This window comes from Stegostoma tigrinum, chromosome 4 (assembly GCF_030684315.1).
Source record: "Stegostoma tigrinum isolate sSteTig4 chromosome 4, sSteTig4.hap1, whole genome shotgun sequence".
Taxonomy (NCBI): domain Eukaryota; kingdom Metazoa; phylum Chordata; class Chondrichthyes; order Orectolobiformes; family Stegostomatidae; genus Stegostoma; species Stegostoma tigrinum.
The window spans coordinates 74,373,572-74,395,305 of NC_081357.1; the positions used below are offsets into that span (position 1 = coordinate 74,373,572).

The 21,734-nt window shown below is 39.6% G+C and overlaps 2 protein-coding genes across 3 annotated transcripts in view; both read right to left on the reverse strand.

The window, feature by feature from the left end:
* Positions 1-597: 597 nt before the first annotated feature.
* LOC125452268 (uncharacterized) lies at positions 598-19,873 on the reverse strand. 2 transcript variants are annotated; one of them, XM_059645424.1, is made up of 2 exons: positions 19,764-19,873; positions 598-2,873 (listed from the first exon to the last, which is right to left on the reverse strand). In XM_059645424.1, exon 2 carries the CDS (start codon positions 2,836-2,838, stop codon positions 2,065-2,067), a length of 774 nt encoding a protein of 257 aa, XP_059501407.1. In that variant the 5' UTR covers positions 2,839-2,873; positions 19,764-19,873; the 3' UTR covers positions 598-2,064. The 2 variants fall into 2 exon arrangements, with proteins under 2 accessions (XP_059501407.1, XP_059501406.1); XM_059645423.1 differs by lacking the exon at positions 19,764-19,873 and adding an exon at positions 9,065-9,468 and having other exon boundaries at positions 918-2,873.
* The window catches only part of slc25a27 (solute carrier family 25 member 27), a 29,855-nt gene continuing 26,160 nt past the window's right edge, over positions 18,040-21,734 (reverse strand). The window contains exons 5-8 of the mRNA XM_059645702.1: positions 20,517-20,560; positions 20,284-20,435; positions 19,999-20,101; positions 18,040-19,916 (exon numbers count right to left, since the gene is read on the reverse strand). Of these exons, the coding sequence (XP_059501685.1) occupies positions 19,845-19,916; positions 19,999-20,101; positions 20,284-20,435; positions 20,517-20,560 (371 nt within the window). The 3' untranslated portion in view covers positions 18,040-19,844. The remainder of the gene's footprint in view (positions 19,917-19,998; positions 20,102-20,283; positions 20,436-20,516; positions 20,561-21,734) is intronic.

A 21,734-nucleotide genomic window follows, 5' to 3' on the forward strand; every position in this document is an offset into this window, starting at 1 on the left:
CAACGGGGACTGTGCGGGGTGACGACTGCCAGGGTATTTTCTTTGCTTTCTTTTCTTCTTTGTTTTTTTTTCCTTTAGTTGGTGTATGTACCCCCTGGGTAACCCAGTGAGGCTTGCATGACTGGGTAGGTGTATAAATATGTTTTATTTTTTGTACATCTTTATGAATAAAGTATATTTTTTCAAATAAAAATAAAGTGACGAAACTTCTGATAACTAACCTTCCAGCTCAGCAAGCAAACTCACATCCAGAACCTCAACCTGAGCTACAAATCTTCTCAAAACTCGCTAGCTTCTTAAGCTAACATGTCATCATCATAGAATCCCTACTGTGTGGAAGCGGACCCTTTGGCCCAACAAGTCCACACTGACCTTCAGAGCATCCCACTCAGACCCATGCCCCTATAACCCATCTAATCGACACCCCCCTGCACACTATAGGCAATTTAGCATGGCCAATCCACCTAATCTGTACATCTTTCGACTGTGGGAGGAAACCAGACCACCTGGAGGAAGTCATTACAATTTATTGTCAGAGATGCCATCTTTTGGATAAGACAAAAGAAATCAAGGTCCTCCCTGCCTGTTTGTGTGAACATTAAAGACTTCTTGACATTATTTCTAAAAAAACAGCTGTAAAGTAATATAGAGACATTCTGAAGCCACAAATTCCACATAGGCTATAAAAACAATTTTTAAAAATTTCTCAAGCGTGAAAGGAACGATATATATTTTTTAGAAAGTTTGTGTGACTTGGTGCTGGTTTTTGGATTTTTTTTTGGTATTAGAAGACTGAACAATATTTATGAAGAAACATAACAGTCAATATTATTATTACATTATTGATGTTGCTTGAAGTATTTGGAAACATTTTGCAAAATACGAAAATCATGAAAGACAGAATATGAGAATAGCTTGCAATAACATACTATTTTGCCAGATTTCTGAAAAATATCCAAATAGCTTCACACAAATTATTTTTGACATTTGCTTAGTTTAAAAGGGATGTTAGAATGATAACATTGACGGCAGCTCAAGAAACAATTTATGTAAATGATCTGCACCAATGGTTTTCAGACTGTAGAAAGTGAAGGGTGATGCAATAGAGGCATTCTGTAATGGCAAGTCTGCTTCACAGGGACTGGCAACTGAGGGTTGGGGTATGGGTCAATGGTAAAGAAGTTGGATATGGTGGTATAAAAGGAACTAGTTGTAGTATCTGTAAATGAGAGGGGACAGGGAGGGATTGTATTGTATGGTGGATGGTAACAAGGATGGGATAGTTTGTTGTGGGTGTGGAGGGTAGAAGGACTTCACTGACTCTTCCATCAATGGGAAGAATGGAAAGCTTGCTGAAATCAAATGAATAAATGAATATTCTTATGAAGAACTTTAAAGGACAGATTTTCATTTTTATATAACGGGTATGTTGAACATGTATTACATGTAAACTTCAATAATTATAGACTGAATGTTATGCTACTGGGCTTGCTGTTTTGCTTTAGGATCACCTTCATTTTCAATTGTTAGAATGGGGCACATTGGAAAATAAATTTGGGAAACTGTGATCTATACAAAGCTCCATTCCAGATGGCAAATCAAGTTGATTATTCTGTATTTGTGTGGCTATTCCAAACATAGAAATTTATGATTGAAGTGATGAAATACAAAAGTTGGGCCAAGAACTCAGCTAACACTAGATTGAGAAATTTTATTATACTCCTTTGATTGACTTGCCAGATATTGATCCACAACAATTGAAATTTCCACAATTTAAAAGTCATTAATTTTCAAATCATAGTTTAACAATGTATATCAATAGTATGTTGGATGTTTTCATAGACCCAACATTTTTATCTATAATCATCTAAAATTGAGTAAATAGAGGTTAGGAGTTTCTCTTTTAAAATGTTTTTGAGGTAACAAAATGACAGGAAACTGAAAAATGCAATACAGTTGAGAGCACATGAAAAAAGAAAACTCATCACACTAGGTTGCTCAGTGAGAATTGTTGATTTGTGTATCCAAAACATGGCCTACAAATGTAACATATTTAAAGGGAATTTATTTCAAGTTTTTATCCAATGTCTTTATAAAGTCATTCACTTTCTCTTTCATTTTCTCATCCAGGAACTTCTTGAATTGCTCTCGTTCCTGTAAACGGTCAAGTTTCTGTCTCTCTAGTACTTTTTGGCAAATGTTTTCCATGCTGGCCAAACGACGCAATTCTTTACGTGTCAAACACTGGCCATTACCACCATCTCCAGTATTTCGTCCCAAAGATACAATTGATTTAGATCTCCTGAACCCAGGAGGCCTTGAAGAAACATTATTAATTGAAGAAGACATGTGAGGCATTTTCTTCATGTACTGATTTGTTGAAAACTTTCCATCTAATTCATCTTGAAGGGAAGAATTTGGACTGGTTCTCCCATCTAAGCCAGCCCAGGTATTCAGCAAACTTGCACGTCGTTGTCCAGATTGTAAATTACTCACTGTTGTTGAAGGAGCTGTTTTAGCTCTTCCAAAAAATAAAGAATTTACTCCACTGGTCGTTGTATCCCCATCTGAAGTAATCTCAGTTTTGCCTCCCTTTTTGAAAGTCCTTAGTTGAGTTATTAAATCATCTAATTTACATTTTTGGAGTATTGTTTTTTGGCTTAATATATTCTGAAGTTCCTCTGTTACATTTGTACTTTCTTGCTGTAATGTTGAGAGGACAATGCGATGGCCACGGTACAGATGGTCTAGCTTATTGTGCAAAAGCACATCTTCTTTTTTATTTTTCATATGTGCATCCACTGTCAGCATTGTGGAGTCCTTTGCCAACTTGCTCATTGTTGTATTATTAGGTCGCGTCTTCCCCAGTACACCTGCCACAAAATTTGATGCCAAATATTAGTACAGTTAAGGCAGAAATTGTGTAGTATTTATGTAGTTTTATTTACATAAGAATTTACATATATTGGGAGTTTAACCTTTTCAACTGATTGTTTATTTTTGAAGTTTCCAAGTAAATACCAAACAATTAAATGAAAGAAAATGAATTTGAAGTCAATAGTTTTCTTAAGAAAGGGAATCTGCTACTTTCAATGTTTTTAGTGGTTCCATTAACAAATCATCATAACATTCCTTATTCCTGACTGAGAATTGTAAGAAGTATAAATTGGTGAGAGACAAATATTGGCCAAATAAAATACAGGTAATAAAAACAGAAATTGCTGGAAAAGCAGCTCTAGTAACATCAGTGAAGAGAAATTAGAGGGAACATTTCAGGGCAAATGACCCTTCCTCTGAACGTTCTGAGGAAGGATCAGTCAATGTTAACTCTGACCTCTTTCCACAGATGCTGCGAGACCTGCTGAGCTTTTTCAGCAATTTGTGTTTTGGTTCCTGAATTAGTGTCCACAGTTCTTTTGGTTTTTATTTAAAATACGGGTATGATGATCAATTCATGCTTCTGCATGTATCTCTTCTCTACTAGGCAATTTGTGAACATGCAGAGCTCTTCTTCTGCTGCCTCTGCCTCAATGTCTTCTTCTTCAATAAAGACTTCTAACCACCCTCCCGGGACTCCTTCTCCTGCCTCTAACCTTCGTCCTCATCTTCAACAACGCCTCACAGCCTCTTACCCACCCTGGACCACTTTATTGCTAACTGCCAACATGACATGAACCGCCTCAATTTCTCCATCTCCCTCACCCACTTTGAATGTGCCGTGATCCATTTTCTTTGCACCAAACTCTGTTTCACTAACAAACCCACTGACAAAGGGGGTGTGTGGGGTTTGGGGTGCGGAGATAGTCTGGAGGATGGACATCTATTATCACAGAGGCTGAACACCAACTCTCTGACACTGCATCCTACCTCCCCCTTGACCATGATCCCACCAAGGCCCATTAAGCCACAGTCTCCCACACTGTCCATGACCCCATCACCTCCAGTAATCTCCCCTCCAACACCTCCAATCTGATAGTTACCTAGCCCCACACTGCCCGGTTCTATCTACTCCCCAAGATCCATAAGCCCAATGACCCTGGCTGAACCATTGTCTCTGCGTGTTCCTGCCCCACTGAACTCTTCCTACCTCAACTTCGTTCTCCCACTTAGTCCAGGCAATCCCCACCTACGTTTGAAGCACAAGCCACACCCTCCATCTCTTCGGAAACTTCCAGTTCCTTGGCCCCCAGCACTTCATTTTTACTATGGACGTGCAATCCCCACACACGTCCCTATTCCACACTGACAGCCTGCAGGCCCTCAGTACTTTCCTCTCCAACAGACCCATTCAGCTCTTCCCCACCCCAAGCAATACCCTCCTCTGCTTTGCCAAATTAAATTAAATTAAATTAAATTAATCTAAGTAATTAAAGTAGCCCTGACCCTCAATAACTTATCCCTCAATTCTTCCCACTTTCTCCAAATCCAGGGGGTTGTCATAGGCACTCACATGGGGCCCAGCTACATCTGCCTCTTTGTTGGTTATGTCAAACAGTCCCTCTTCAGCACATACACTGGTACGGTTCCCCAACTCTTCTGCTGTTACATCAATGACTGCATCGGTGCTGCCATCTGCACACAGGCTGAACTGGAGCAGTTCATCAGCTTCACTAACAATTTCCACCTCATCCTCATGTTCACTAGGTCTATCTCAGACACTTCCCTCCTGTTTCTTGACCTCTCTGCTTCCATTTCTGGTGACAATTTGCAGACCGATATTTACTATAAACACTCAGGCTCCTATAGCTAACTGGACTACACCTCCTCACACTCTGCATCCTGCAAAAACTCCATCTTGTTCTCCCAATTTCTCTTCTCCATTGCATCTGGTCTGATGAGATGTTCTACTCCCAAGAATCCTAGATGCCCTCCTATTTCAACCAACTTTCTTTCCCCCTTCTGTCATCCAGACAGCCCTCCACCATGCCTCTTCCATTCCTTGCTCCTCAGCTCTAAGCCTTCCCCTCCAAACATAAAGATAGGGTCTGCTTGTCCTCACTTTCCACCCTACCAGCCTCCGCATACAACATATCATCTTCAACACTTCTGCTAACTCCAATTAGACTCCCACATCCAGTCCTGAAGGGTAATACCTGAAATGTTGACGTCTCCTTCTCCTGATACTGCTTGGCTTTCTGTGTTTTTCCAGCCTCCTGTTTGTCTACTTGTGAACAGGATTTTGGATGTGAGAGTTGGTATGTCATTGGGCAGGATTTTGAGACCCTGCCAAGGTTCAGAATAGAGGAAATGGGGTCTGAAAATGTCAACATCAGTCAACGTACTTGTTTCCCTTCCACATTTGCAGTGCTAATCATTTTGACTAAGGTATCATAACAATTAAGCCATCAGCTCAGTTGTTAGCATTCTTGCCTCTGATTCAAAAGTATCCAGGTTCAAAACCCCTCCAAGGATTTAATGAATTAAAAAGCCAAGGTTGAGATTCCAATTCTATTTGGAAGAAGAACAGCATGTTTTTCCAGTGTCTTGGCCAACATCTTTCTCTCAATCAGCATTACAAAAGCAGATCATTTAGACATTATTGCTAACCTTAGGAAACATTGATGGAATACAAATGTTATTGTGTGTTTCCAACACAACCAAAGCAGAAGCAGTTTTGGATCCACCAGAACATCAAAAACCCGTGAGATAGCTGACCAATTGTATTCATTAATAAGCAACTGAAACACTGTCAATAGAGGTCAGCTGGAGTGTTCGAGATGATCTCCAGCTTCCCAAAGCAATTGGGTGCTATTTGACTGCCCTGAGACAGGCACCCAGTGGAAAACAGCAGTGCCATTTGTCTAGTTTCAAGCAGACCCAGAGCATTCCCTGTTTCTTGCCTAGGCAGAAGACTAGCCAAATTGTCACCTTCTACAAGGTTATGGGGACCCAACGTTCTCACTTCCCACTGCCCCCTGATAGCCCCATCCCATCCCGTGGGCCTGCAAGTTATTTTCCTCAAGTGCCTATCCAATGTCTTTTCGAATCATTAATTGTCTCCACTTACACCACCTATTTCAGCAATAAGTTCCAGGTTATTACCACGATTTTTTTTATTCAGCATACCCCTCATATCTATTATGCAAACTTTTCAGTCATTGACCTGAAGTCACTTTTCTATGTGGTAAAAGGAAACAAAAGCCTACCTTATCCAGTCTTTTACAAAAATATGCACCTGTACCAAATATCCCTTCAACTTCATTTTCTTCAAGGAGAACTACCTAGCTTCTCTAACCGATTTGTTTGGTTATAGTGGCTCATTCCTGAAACCATGGTAGATTTTCTCCCAAACCCTCTCAAGGACCTCACATTCTTCCGAAAGTAGGGTGATCAGAAATGGACACAATACTCCAGCAATAATATTAAAAAGGTTCACTTCCCTTAATGCTTCTATTTCTGAAGCCCAAATTTCCTGATGCTTCGCTAACTGACACCTTCAAAGATGTGTGCACACAAAACTCCAGGTTCATCTGTCCATTTACACTTATTGAAACTGTTCCATTGAATATATGTTTATTGGTTGACTCTTTCCCTTCTTTTAAAGTGCACCATCTCATATGTTCATATATTAAATTCCATCTGACAATTGTCTGCCAATTCTATTAGCTCATTTATGTCATGTTGTCGTTGGTACCTCACTATTTACCAAATTATTAGCAAACTTTGAAGTTTTACTCTTTACTCTGATATATTCCAATATGCAAGTATTGTTGTGTTTCATGAAGGCAGCTCACCACAACCTTGTTAAAGGCAATTAGGGAAGCACAATTATTGCCTTTGGTATTTCAACCTCTGGTACTTGAAGCACTTGTATAAAATTTCAAATATTAACATAATAAAGCACAGTATTTTGCAACCCCCTATTTATCCATACAAAATAAGTACTTACATTTATCTTAGAAAAGTCCAAAATTGCTCATATAGAATGACTACTTTGAACACTACAGCTGCATGACAATCTTGGAAACTGGCACATGCAACACTGGCAACACAAATGCAATCAGAGACTTGCATCTGTTCCTACAACCATTGAACATCCTATCATTGTTGCTTTCCCAATTTGCTTTCCATTCAGCTGGGCAAGAAGGTGTTCAGCACACAGGCAGCCAAGGGATTAAGGACCACATAGTTTTGCTTCCTGTACATTTCAAGGGCCTGTCTCTATTATTCTCACCTTTTAAAGGGTTTCACATCAGTGGGTCCAGCACACGCCTTCCTCACAGATGAAGATACTTATCCTGCCCACTCTGGTTGTGATCATAGACATTTTCTTTCCCATTGGGTGGTTTTCATTTCCAGCATGATGGACCCTGTGGCAGATCTTTGGACTCTGTGTCTCCAAGTGTCACAGGGTACCGAACATCCAGATTCCCTGCCTAATTGCCCTTCCCATGAACTCCACTGGCTTCAGATTCCCAATTTCCCATTCAACCCATCTACATGAGCCTACACTTGTCATTCATCCCAGCAGGGCCAATCCCAAAAAAACAGTCTCTTTCCAAAGGCAGTGCCCTCCCTGGTCCCCCTCATCCTTTTCCCATAGTTTTTTTGGTTGGGCCCAACAGACTGACCGTGACCCACACCCCTCAACAGTCTAGCCAGGTAGACCGAGTTGAGAATGGCCCGATCCCTGATTGATTACTATACATCTCCCTAGTCATGTTAGCTCTATGGTTTGGACTGGCTGCTATATCCTGACCCATTCCCCAGGCTGTAGAGGCATGTACCCTTTACTGAATATATCCTTCTCAGGGCTTAATTCAATGAAAAATTCAAGTTGCTTTTAATGTTATGATCTGCCCTTAGTTAGTTTTAAATTTATCCCCAGATCGGATTAATTAAATACTAACAATATACAATGAATAAAATTTGATAAATTAATGTTCAAATAGGTTATCAAATTATCTTTTAATTTTTCTATTAATAAATTAATCAATCTTGTATTATACGTTTAACTAAGTGTTTACTATTGACACAGCCCATAATATTCTTTTGGCTAGAATGCCACTATTTTACTTTCTCTCCCATCCCTTTCAGATAGTCACAGCATGAGACCAGGACAGAGACAGAATTACTCTGTGCTGACTTCACTCTCTCTGAAATTTCATTCCTAGCCTCTTGGGCTTAAATCCCTAATGAAATCATATTTAAGGCCATCTAGTTGAAATAACAAATCTTCATTGATCAAAATATTTTTTCTGCCTGCACAAAATAAAACACTCAATGAAAGTTAGCTACAATACCTGACAAATGCAGATACATTAAAAATGTCTCCTAAAAAAAAATCTCCTGTCTCTACATTTATTTCACACATTTATGCTGTAAAGTCCAAAAATTAAGAATTTCAAACTCTTTGGTTGGTGACCCTGTTGGAACGTTGCTGTATTGCATCAACACAGTAAAATATCTTGAATACTGAGGATTGTCCAAAGTTTAGCAGTGGCTTACTGTAATTGCCTGTATTTATGAAACCGTTTTAACACCCAAAGTATCTGAGGCACTACAAAGATGGTACTGGGGCATTGAGGTAACAACTGGAACTGATCAGGATTTAGGAAGATTATGTAGTAGGCAAGTAAATAAATCTTAACAAGATTTGAGGGGAATTTCTATGTCGGCTTAAGGGAGTTGTAGTTTGACATACGGATATGCAAAAAAAGAAACAAAATTCTAACTTGAACAGTAAGATTAGATTATAATATTAAACCTTATCAAGCATTACAATTATTCATCCTTTAATTCCAGGTTTCTGACACAATTAAATCAAAGTCCTTGTTCTTAGAATTCAGTGGATCCGTGTTCTAAATCATAATTATTTAGGCCTTAATTTAAAGGAACAGGAGTCATCTTTTAAATGTAGATACTGTCTACAGATTTTCAGGTGTGGCCAAAACAAACTGAAAAAGCCCTCAAGGTGCACTTATGGACACTGTAAATGTGAGTTTACCAAATGAGTAACATTTCAGAATATTTTCTAATGCCATGGAAACAGTAGAATAAATTTTACATTAGATATGTTTTTAACCTTTTAGAAGTTAAATTATACAAGAGCTTTTTTTTTTACCTTCAATAGATAATTCTTCTGCTATGTAATAATTTGCTTCTCAACTAATTATTTGCATCCCAGACAATTTATTTCACTTCCAGACTGTGCATTCAATGTGTACAGAACATGAGTCTCTGAACTAAAAAAGCTTCAATTCTTGGTGCGTTAGTCTTGTGATGTTATTTAACCCTTTGAGTACTCATGCTTATGAGATTTTGCAGCATCAGTCATTTCGGATGTCTCTGAAACTGACTACATTAAGAACGAAGTTCCATCTGAAAACTGTTTATTTTCAGTTTCATAACAAGGTTGGATTTGTAAAGATATTAAATAAAATAAAAACACGGTTTATGCTCAAAGGGCTAGCAATGTGTTAATATTTTTGTTTCAATGTGATGCTATAGGAACACACCACTCACTATACATTACATTTAATTCATTGACAATTCAGCATTTTATCTTAAATTACTGGCGCTGGGTAAGTAAATAGCTTTTTAGCAATAAAAACTAATACTTAACAGAACTCAAATTACACCTTATTTCCTTTGACCAGCTTACTGTTTTTCATCATTCCTTGGCAACTCAAATGAGGTGGCAGAAAACGTCAGGCATTCAAATCATGCTTGCGTGCTCCATTTGTGCTAAAGCTGGTTCTGTCACACATAATTAGGCTCAAAGGTGATAATTATTTCCTGTGCTGATGGAGTAAAATTACCAGTGATTTTGTATTAATCGCAGATGGTAAAAGCCCACTCTAAGGGGACAGATTTAAATGATTGAATAATTTTTGCCTGATTCCTTATAATAAAATGCTAAAAATAAGGACAACCACTTTGTTTTTATCCCTAAAATATGTTTGTAAAAGCTAAGTACTGTTGATCCTAGAAATCTGAAATAAATCAGAAAATCTGATCCTATCTTCTTCCAACACTACATTAAGCAGTCTTTCTGGCAGCAAATCCCAAGACAAAAATCAGAAACCTTATTTTCACTTCCCTGGGAACTGATGCCAATTATTAGCCTTCACTGGTGGCAACAGCTAATTCATAAAGCAATTTGTTTTTGTTATTATTGATTTCCTTATGAAAAATATGTCAAGTTCAAGTGTGCAAACAATAACATGAGGATTTGTGCTATGGTTTTGTTTCATAACATTTGGCTGAAGAATAGAATTCCTTCTTAACAAAATGAAATCAACAGAAATCCTTTCAGTAAGCTAAGTCATGCTGAGGTCACTGAAATGATCTAAACGTGTTGAAATTAGCTTCTGAGTGGCATTTTTTAGCTTAGCTTGTAAGATAACCCCATTAGGGTTGGCATGGGTAGCAGACTGGTAGAACGATGTTGGCCAGGACTTGGATGTGCAGTGGGATGATCGGGGAAGATATTGTTAGCAATAGCAATAAAAGCCCAATGGGGCTGCTGTCTACTTGGGAACAGCAGTTCATGCCTTATAGCTGCCAGTCAGAGAGTTGATAACTCAAAGCTTCTGATAAGATCAGCTGTAGTTAGTTACTGCCAAAGATGCATCTCCCTTTATTCTTTATTCATTAATGGGATGATGGCATTGCTGGCTAGGCAGCATTTATTACCCATCCCTAATTGCCCAGAGGGCAGTTCAGAGTGAACCACATTGCTGTGGATCTGGAGGCACATGTAGGCCAGACCGGGTAAGGATGGCAGTTTCCTTCCCTAAAGGACATTATTGAACCAGGTGGGATTTTCCCGACAATCAGCAATGGGTTCATGGTCATCATTAGATTCTTAATTCCCGATATCTATTGTGGCGGGATTCAAACCCAGGTACCCAGAATATGACCTGTGTTTCTGGATAAACTGTCCAGTGAGTATACCACTAGGCCATTGGCCTCTCCATGGAGGATGAGGATGAGGATGGAGGATGCCTCAGTAGTAACACACCTGCAGAGTTCAATTAAGTTTCGGGAGGATACTTAGCTGAGGTAGAAGGTAATGCATATCACATCACGGTGCGAGGTCAATAGCATTGCTGTGGGATGACCATTGTCTTCAGGGAGCCCCTTCATGGGCCACACAGCATCATTACAGGATGTCCCTTGTTGCATATAGATCTGAAATTGTTAATACTTGATTGAGTGCAGAAAGCTTCACCCTCTGTGTTGATATCACAGGGATATGGTCAGTGTAACGTAGAGCTTATAAAACCAGACCTGGGTCTAAAACAAAAACCAAAAGAACGGTGGATGCTGTAAATCAGCAACAAACACAGAAATTGCTGGCAAAGGTCAGCAGGTCTGGCAGCATCTGTGAAGAAAAAAAAAATCAGAGTTAATGTTTCGGGTCTGGTGACCCTTCCTCAGAAGTGATAGAGGCTGAGAAAACATCAGTTTATATGCAGAAAGTAGAGAGGTGTGTGGGATAGGGAGTAAATGATAGGATCGAGCCCAAAGCGACAGAAGAACAGTTGGACAGACAAAGGAGTTGGTAACGATCAGGCTGGGAGGATGAATAGTTGTTAATGAGGACTGTTAGTGATTAACAACATGTGGTGTGTAATGGCACAATATCTTCTCCGATCATCCCACTGCACATCCAAGTCCTGGCCAACATCGTTCTACCAGTCTGCTACCCACGCCAACCCTAAGGGGGTTATCTTACAAGCTAAGCTAAAAAATGCCACTCAGAAGCTAATTTCAACACGTTTAGATCATTTCAGTGACCTCAGCATGACTTAGCTTACTGAAAGGATTTCTGTTGATTTCATTTTGTTAAGAAAGAATTCTATTCTTCAGCCATTGTGATAACAAGGCCTGGTGTATGGGGTAGGGAGTTGGGACATGGGAGAATTCAGGCCCTAAAATTATTGAATTCAATATTGAGTCTGGAGGGCTGGGGGTCCCAAACCAGAAAATGAGGTGTTCTTCCAGCTTGTGTTGAGCTTTGCTGGAGACAGAGATGTTGGCCAGGGAACAGGGTAGTGTGTTAAACTGGCAGGGAACAGGTAGCTCAGGGTTTTTGTTGCAAGCAGAACATAGACGCTCTGTGAAGCGGTCACCCAGTCTATGCTTCGTTTCCCCAATGCAACCCCTAGACCTGGGGATAGTCTGGTCCTACCAGTCTCTGTAGTTAAGTAGATCATATTCTTGTACAGGCAGTCACCAGGTCACAAAGGGGTTCAGTTTCTGAGTACATTTGTAAATCAATTTGTACACAGGTCAGAACACAATAAAGTACAATATAAAATGGCTTGTTTGTAAGTACGAGCAGACCTTTTCACATCAAATCATTAAAATTATTTTTCATACGGGACCTCAATCGTATGTACATGCATTCATACGTTGGACCTTTGTAAATCAGGGAGAATGTGTAACATGTAAATAAATAGTCATTGTAATGTAATAAATTTCATATTGATTATTCAAAGTTCACGGAGTTAGACCAAAAAGCTGGGTATCTTAGTCAGCACAAGGCCATTTCAAGTCTAAAGCAATCCACAAACAAAACAGTTACCCAATCCCCAGGAACCCATTGTGGGGCCACAAGGGTTTTCCTGCTGGTCTCCCCATAGGGCTAAGGGTCTTCTTATAAGCACAGACATAACCATCAATTTTGTCATAATGATTCAGTTGGTCACCAGATGGGCAAAAATGATGCTAAATTTCCAGTGGCAATTTGCCACAACAGCAGAAAAAAAAGGCTTCCTTCCCAGCATCTTCTCTTCCATACTCCCAGTCCTCCCAACTTCCAGCCCGAACCCAATAACATTGGGTTTCTAGGTGATAGAGGTAAAATCAACCGGCCTTATCATAAAGGCTGAGGGTTTCCCCAGCATCCAAATGAGCTATCTTTATCAGATACAAACATACAAAGACGAGTCCTATTCTCCCAAACGATTTTAGGGACTGTACACGTTTGAGTAATCAATTTGTGCAGTTTTGAGGGTTTGTTTAACAACTGTTCCTTTAATCACATCATCTCCCCATCTTAGAGATAGCAAGAACTGCAGGCGTTGGAGTTAAAGGTAACACAATAAGGCACACAACTTCCTGCAAGAATGCAATCTCCTACTCCTGATTCACCTGTCTCTGCCGCATCTGCTCCCAAGATGGGGTGTTCTACTCATGGACATCCCAGATATCCTCCTATTTCAAAGAGCTTAACCTCTCTCCTCTGGTGATTGAAAATGCCCTCAACTGCATCTCTTACATTTCCCGCACTTCTCCCCTCACATCCCCACACCCCAACAAAAATAAAGACAGAATACCCTTGTCCTCACATATCACTCCACCAACCACTGCATCCAAAGTATCATTCTCCTCCACTTCCGTCGACTACAATCCAACCCCACAAGGAGATATTTCCCTCCCCATCCCTATATGCCTTTTGTAGGGACTGCACACTACTCAACTCCCTTGTCCGCTCCACGCTCCCCACTAACCCTACCACCTCCTGCACCTTTCCCTGCAACTGCAGGAAGTGCTGCACCTGCTGCTACACCTCCATTCAAGGCACAAAACAAACTTTCCACATTAGACAGGAGTTCACTTGCACATCCGTCAACTTGGCCTACTGAATCCGCTGCTCCTGATGTGGCCTCCCCTTCAACGGTGAGACCAAGTGTAGACTCAGAGACCGTTGTGTTGAGCATCTGTGCTCTGTACATGACAAATGACAAAACCTTCTGGTCACCAACCACTTTAACACACCCCCCCAGGGTGGTGTGTCCATCCTGGGCCTCTTCCAGAGTCACAATGACAACACCCACAAACAGAGGGGCAGCACCTCATGTTCCACCTCAAGAGCCCACAGCCTGATGGCTTAAACATGGAATTCAACACTTTTAAAATTTCCCTGGCCTCATTGCATGTCCAACCCTCCCTCTCATCCCAGTCTCTTTGACCTGACACAACCTGTCCATCTTCTCTCCCATCTCTCCACTCCACCCATCCCACTGACCAATCCCCACCTCTGCCTACCTGCATTCACCCATCACCATCCCACTTACATTCTCCAGCCCTACTCCTTTTCTCTTTATTTTGCAGTTCCCTCCCATTTTTGGAGAAAGGTGCCAACCCGAAATGTCAGCTTTCCTGCTCCTCTGATTCTGCCTGACCTTCTGTGTTCTTCCAGCTCCATGCTCTGCTATCTCTCCATCTTACTCCCTTTCCTGATTTGCTCTTTTTTAAAAAACTTAGATTATCATATGACTCACTGTCTCTCCCACAAGCCAAACCTTCATCCACCTCTTGATTACATTGCTCCATTGGTTCATGTCTCACAGGCAAGCTTTGAGTCAGCTATACTCTACGTTAAATATCTCATGAATCCCGTATGTCCATCTCCCCTTCAGTTATCACCTCAGTTAATATTCAGTGATCTGTCCAAACGTTTGCAATTATGGACAGTAAATTAAGTTTGACTGTGATGCTCTCAGTAAAAAAATAGGCTGCTAACGTTCTTTAGTGTGTAGCTTCCAATGAAGGTAAGACTGTATAAAGTGAGAAAATCATATCTAGTCAACACATGATTTCTGAACCACTTAAATTTAAAGTCCAGTCTTAGAGATGTAACACCTACCTCTTTACCCCCTCAAAATCTTAGGTCCCAATCACTCCTTCCAGGTGAAGCAGAGAATTTTTTTGTACTTCTTCCATTCTCATCTACTGCTCAAAAGTGTGATCTCTTCTACAGTAGCGGAATCAACACAGAATGGGTGACCACATTGTAGAACTTGGCATTTTTCATCAATGCATCATTGATCAATTGTATTAAAGTTCTTGATGTGAATTGATGATAGCTTTCCTTTGGTAAACCCCAGCCTTAAGTATCAGTGAGAGATACCTTCTTCTGCAACACTCTTAGTTTTGTAATAACAATATATCTGCAAAAAGTGAACCATTTTTCTTTGTATTTTTCTTAACCATAGTAAACCTTCCTGGCTGCTGTACAGTACCTTCTGTTTGTGCTTCCAAAATTAGGCTATCAAGATTTTCTTAAATTATTGGGAGAAGTGAGTGACTTTCAGGTAACTACCACAAAGGGGAATTCATAGGTAATCCCAAGGTATTGTATTGCAATCATATATAGGTCTGGTGAGATAAGGCTAATAGACTTGCTTCCTTGAAGGACTTGAGTGAATTGTTGCAGAAAAGCCAATCAATCTGGTAACTTTCTTTTGTCCTGGATCTTACTTTTTGAAGTCAGTTTCACAATTTCCCATGCTGAGATTTGAACTCAAAAGTATTTGCTTCAAAATTTCAAGATTGCTGACTTATTTGATGGAAAGCATAAGCTCTTCATTAGAATAAGCTATTTGCTTAAATCAACTTGGCAATTTCCATCATAATTTCAGGACTTTACTCACGCATGAATATGCAAGTTAGAAACAGGAATTGGACATTCAGCCTGTCAAGTCTTTCCATCATCCCATTGCTGATTGGATTGTAATCTCAAATTCAATTCCCGCCTACCCCAATAGATTCTCGCTAAGCAAAGGGGTGAGAACTTATCTACCTCACCCTTAAAAATATTGAAGGATTCTACTTCCAACACCTTTTCAGGAAGAGAACTACAAAGACTAATGATCCTCTGAGGGGAAAAAAGAATTAGCTCATCTGTTCTAATGAGTGACGCTGAGATATAACAGTGACTCCTAGCTCGAGATTCAATCCAAAGAGAAACATGCTTTCCACATCTACCCTTTCAAGACTCCTCAGGAGCCTTTATATTTCAATCAACTTACCTCTTATTCTTCTAAACTCCAGCAGATACAAGTCTAGACTCTCCAACTTTGCCTCATTAAACAACTCTCATTCCAGGTATCAGTCCAGTAAACATTCTTAGAACTGTGTCCCAGGGCACTTTCATCCTTCCTTAAATGAGATGGCTAATACTATGCATGGCATTTCAGACCTAGATTACATATTTTCCAAAAAAAAAGCTATTTTCTTAAACTATACCATATGTTGTGATAGTTGGAATCTTCCATTAGCTGCCAGGACAGTCTTAAGGATGACAAAATATCTAATAAATGTCTAATACAGCAAAAACAAAATCTCCATAAATGTATACTCTATTCCAGCTTATACAATCTAGTATTATGTTTATATAGGAATTGCACAGGCTTATTATTGGTATTTCTGCAGAGATTTTGGCTTCAGACTTTGATGTTGTGTTCTCCAAATCCTTCCATTCCCTTCTGTACATTAATTACTCAGACTAGTGTTGACTGCCACAGTGAATGAAATAAGTCAGACTAATCGGAGACCAAAGCTGAAACTTTGTGCTTGAATGAATAAAACCATGCCACATTTATTTTTGCTCTTGTTCTGTAATAACTACTAACCTGAACGTAATAATTCCAGTTGGACTTGTACTTTCATTGGCAGGGTTCTACTTAGGAGGGAAGGTAAAAGGAGGATGACAGTTACTTACTCTCAATTTGAAATACTTTGAATGATGTAAAAAGTTAAGAAAAATGTTGATCCATAAAATGTAACACTTAACCTTTTATATTCTCTACAGAGGTCAATGTTGTATTGGACTTTTTTGGTGACCTGTTAGACACTGCCTCCTGGATCCCTCCACCTGCCTTGCTCATAGTCACAGCCTCCTGTCTCTGACCAAATTCGAGGTGGTTAATCGAAAAGGAAGTGATTGCCTCCTGAAACAGCATCCAGGTAACTCTCCCCCTTCAACAGTATTGAAAGCTTAGACCCCAGATCATCAGTTCTGAGTCAGGGTTCCTCAAACATCTAACACTTGCGACAAATGTGGTCACTGTGAACTATAATAGGGCGCACCAGTTCCCTCATCATGCAGATACAACACATCACCTGACCCTACATCTTCATTTTATGTACTTAGTTCTTACTTTGTTTTGTCTTAAATGTGCTGCTAGGCTTTTAGTTTGTAATCTTTCTCCCATTTATCTTTAATCTGAAAGTAACCTACAAATAGATAGTCAAATTGCTAGCTATTAGCAACCAATGAACTTATGATTTTCCTGTGACATCACCCTGTGCTGGGCTCTCAATTCTAGGCTTTAAATTCATCTTGTTAAAATAAAACTTATAAACTATGAATTAAAAATGCAAGCAAAAAAACCTCTTCCCCTTTACACTGATTTCCCACATTGCTCCAAAATGCCCAAACTATATACTCACTCAGAGATAATGGGAACTGCAGATGCTGGAAAATCCAAGATAATAAAAAGTGTGAAGCTGGATGAACACAGCAGGCCCAGCAGCATCTCAGGAGCATAAAAGCTGATGTTTCGGGCCTAGACCCTTCATCAGAGAGCTCTCTGATGAAGGATCGAGGCCCGAAACGTCAGCTTTTGTGTTCCTGAGATGCTGCTTGGCCTGCTGTGTTCATCCAGCTTCACACTTTATCTTATATACTCACTCAGGTTGTCTCACATAGTTCAAAGAATCCCCACCATGTGGAAACTGGCCATTTGGCCCAACAAGTCCACACAAAATCTTCTGAAGAACGCCCCACCATAGTCACCTCCTAACTTTTATTTCCCATAGCTAACGCACCTACCCAACACATTATTGAACACCGTAGGCAATTTAGCATGGCCAATCCACCCAACTTGCACCTATTTGAACTGTGGGAGGAAACTGAAGCACCAGCAGAAACCCATGCAGACACGGGCTGAACGTGCAAACTTCACACAGGTAGTTGCCAGAGGGCGGAATCGAATCCGGGTCCCTGGCACTGTGAGGCAGCAATGCTAACCACGTAGCCATCGTGCTGTCCCCACTGTCAGAAGTGGTAGCTCCTTCCCAGCCAAGTGAAGCTTATTGATCATATGCTTACTGTAATGAGGTGAAAAGCAGGAAATTGGTTCCCTTCCTTTTAACCCCTCCCGGTCAGGCACAACAAATATTTATATTTCCGTTTTTAGAATGCAGATATCTCATTTCAATTAGAAATTTGTTAAAAAAAGGAACCAAATTATAAGCTTTTCTTAAGTGAAAGAAGAATTTTATTACCATGACCCCAAAAAGAACAGTAGGAATGCAACATCAGACACACGCACAAACAAAGGTATTCACTTATAAAGAAGGAATGGTGTCAAACCCAGACATGAGGGCAAAGGAGTTTAAAAGTTTTTAAGAGTTGATGTGCTATTAGATTTGAAACCTGAGGTCAGTTGTTTAATTATTGACTTGTATTGAGCTACAGTGATAAAGTTTGTCGATCTTGGGTTCTCAGTAAATGGTGGTTCTCCCAAGTTGTTTTTATACTGGGCACTGATTTGGGTTTAGAGAGGCAGAGTGAGACGTAAAAGTGTGAAAGTGTGTATCATACAGTTCTTGCTTACACATCCACTGTGTTGCTCAAAAGCAGCGGTTGAAGTATAATTCAGTGTGAATTCTGGAGGCTAGATTGCAATTTACAGAAAGGAGACACAGATCCAAATGTCACCTTGGACTGATCTTTATTTATTGATGGATTCATGAACTTGCCTCCACCAGATCAGGCAATCAAAGCAACAATCGTAAGTCAGTTTCTGCCCTTTTTAAAACCATTTGGAGCCCATGATAGGTCTCAGGTATGGCAATTAAATGACTAAGCCTAAATACTGATAAAAATTTTTACTGTCACAGTTCAAAGTTCATTGAGGATGGAGAGGTTTGCACAGCTTACTCTTCCTATTAGTTGTTTTGATTGTCCACCACCATTTACTATACATGTGGCAAAAATGCGGAGCTTTGATCTAATTCGTTGATTGGGGATCATTAAGCTATGTCTACTGCAAGGTACTTCCTCCTGCTTAGCTTGAAATAGACCTTTGTTGTAGCATTTCCAGGTAAACACCTCATTTTTAGGAGTGCCTGTTACTCCTGGAGTGATTTCCTGCACTCTTCTTTGAACCATGGTCAATCCCAAGGTTTAATGGTAATGGTAGAGGCCTATATAAGGTTAAATTGTGGTTGAATACAATTCAGTTGTTGCCGATGTCCCACAGAACCTTGTTGATGCACAATGTTAAGCTGCTAAATCAGTTCTGAATCTAACCCCTTTGCCACAGCAGCTTGCTACAAACCATAATGCAAGTCATGGTCAGTGGCATGTCTCCACAATGACTGCGCAGTGATCATTCTTTCCTATAATGGTCACAAACAGGTATGTCCACAATAGTTAAGGTGATCAGGACAAGATTCCATAGGCTTTGTTCTCTTGTTGGTTTCCTCAATACCTGCATCATGCCTAGTCAAGCAATCAGCCAGTTCAGTTAGTACTACTGACCCATTCTACGTAGGTAACTTCTGTATCCATCATCAAGAATACATTCTGTGCCTTTGCTCCCTCATCTAATGTTACTTCCAGTTGTAGGAAATTTTCGTGGTAGTATTCAGTTTGATGCCATGAGACTTCATAGAGCATGGAGTCAACATTGAGAAATCCCGGAACAAGTCCCTCCTGACTATTGACCAACGTGCCTCACCTATGGTGGGTCTGTACTGACAGATGTAAATCAGCTTAGTCCTCTCTAGTTTTATAACATGTCCTCATAATCTTTCACTGCCATCAAATTAATACAAAACTTCAGTATTTTAATAGTTAATAGAGACATACAGCTGAATCTTCCTCACACAAAAGTACACTGAACTTAAGTGAAGTTAACAGATTAAAAATTTGTGCTAACTGCAACATCCAGACTGAGAGTTAGGATGACCACCACAAACTGATTTCAATGGAACATTTTTCAATTCCAGCCTACCCAGAACTGGATGGTGCTCGGTGATACAGTCCTCAAAGGGAACTCCAATGAAGTTAAATCAGAATCTGCTCTGAAATGGTGTCAAAAGGAATTGAGGCCTGTGATTTTTCTTATTTGTTCAAACGTGAGCCAGAATGTCAATGACCAAGGTGCCTGCAACAGAAATGAAAATCTTGTTAATGCAAAAACCACAAAAGCTTTAAAGGGGTATTTTGAAAATGATAGAGACATTTACCATCCTTGCCCAGGTTGGCAGAAATCCTTTATACAATGACATCAACCCTTCTCTCTTTACTGTCTGCATCAGGCAATCCACTGTGGATGTGTATAATAAACCCCTAGTAGCAAAAATGAACAAACATGAAACTCTTTTGGAATCAATGAAATGAAAATAATCCCCAACTCCCAGTGGACCGGACATTTCTGCTTTGTGTTGGATGCCATATTGAGATTGGAATTCCAGCGAAAAATGCATAGAAGGCACTCTTACTGGAATATAAACTTAATTTATCACACTTACCTTCCTTGTTTATCTCTTGTCTGATTCATGATTCTGGTTTTAATGACATCAGCAGGGCATCCCATGGTAGCAGCAACCAGTCCTGAACAAATACTGAGCAAAAGTATTTTTAAAAAAAGTATATTGAATGCGTTAATTTGTAAGAAACAAAACTAAGAAGATTTATTCTCAGTGTAGCTTCAACTAAAAAGGATTATTACATTGTGCCCTTTTTCATTGTTAGGACTTTATACTTTAACTGTTCCAATCAGTTTGGTTTTCCCTCGGTGATGAGTTGCTGTGGGCAAGGGATAAGAATGAGTGATTTACACTGAACTAGTTCAAGGACAGCTTCTGATCTCACTGCATTGCAACCGAAGAAGCTTCTGTCGTTACCTATCACCTCTGTGTCATTGCTGCTTTGATCGAGAACTCACTGCAATAGAATACAGGTATCTGAACTTTGAACTAATCATTACGTGTGTTGGTACATATTAAGTACAATGGTATTCCACTGCTGATTTTTTGAACTATCCTGATGTTTACTGGCAATGTGCATGTATTGAGATGGGGGTGGGGGGCAGTGAGGCCATTTGTTTTAAAATAGACTTTCAGGTCAACATATGCCCAGAGAATTCTAGAGAATTGGGTAGGACCATGTAGATCAAAAAAAAGTTGAAAAGTTTAGTTATGGCATAGACACTAAAGGAGTGTCTGTGTGTATCTGGTGTTTGTGGTGTGTTAATGTCAGCTGTGCATGTTTAAGGCTAGGAGGTCATATTGATATATGACTTGAGCTGTAGTGTGTGGAACCAGATCCAGAGTGAAAAGGAAATGCCTTACAGAGTATGATTAGTAGTCTAATAGTGTGAAAACCACAGTAAAAATAATAATGCTGCGTTAATTCTGTTGTAATGAATTTTACACTGAAGTTCATATTATTTATAATCATTATCTTATTTATTCAGCATAACTATTTATTCATTCTAGCTTGTTATTTATGTTCGCATGAAAAAAATTCAATTGAACACTGGAGTTTTGTAAAAAAAAAGTGACATTCACATTATTCTTTCACATATTATGTTATTTAAATGATTATGGCTTATACAATCAGATTTTAACAAATATTGTTTGTCCATTATGTTCATAACTGGGATCATATGTTTTTAAATCATTGCTGGATATTATATTTCATCTAAGAGATTTTTGAAATGTTGTAAGTTCTGACTTGTTTGGTTGAAACCTTTTTCTTAGTAATGGAAGGTGGGTTTGTAAAAACGCGAATTTCACAGAACATGAAAACAGAAAGCTTGACAGGAATTCACATTTATTGTCTTAGTTAAAACAGAGAGAAACAAAAGCATTGTAAATAGGCAGTGCCACATATGCCTTTGGATTCTAGTGCTGTATAAAGATCACAGCAGCTGCACATTTTGCTCTGCTTTGCAGCTGAACTTGAATTAATCAGCGAA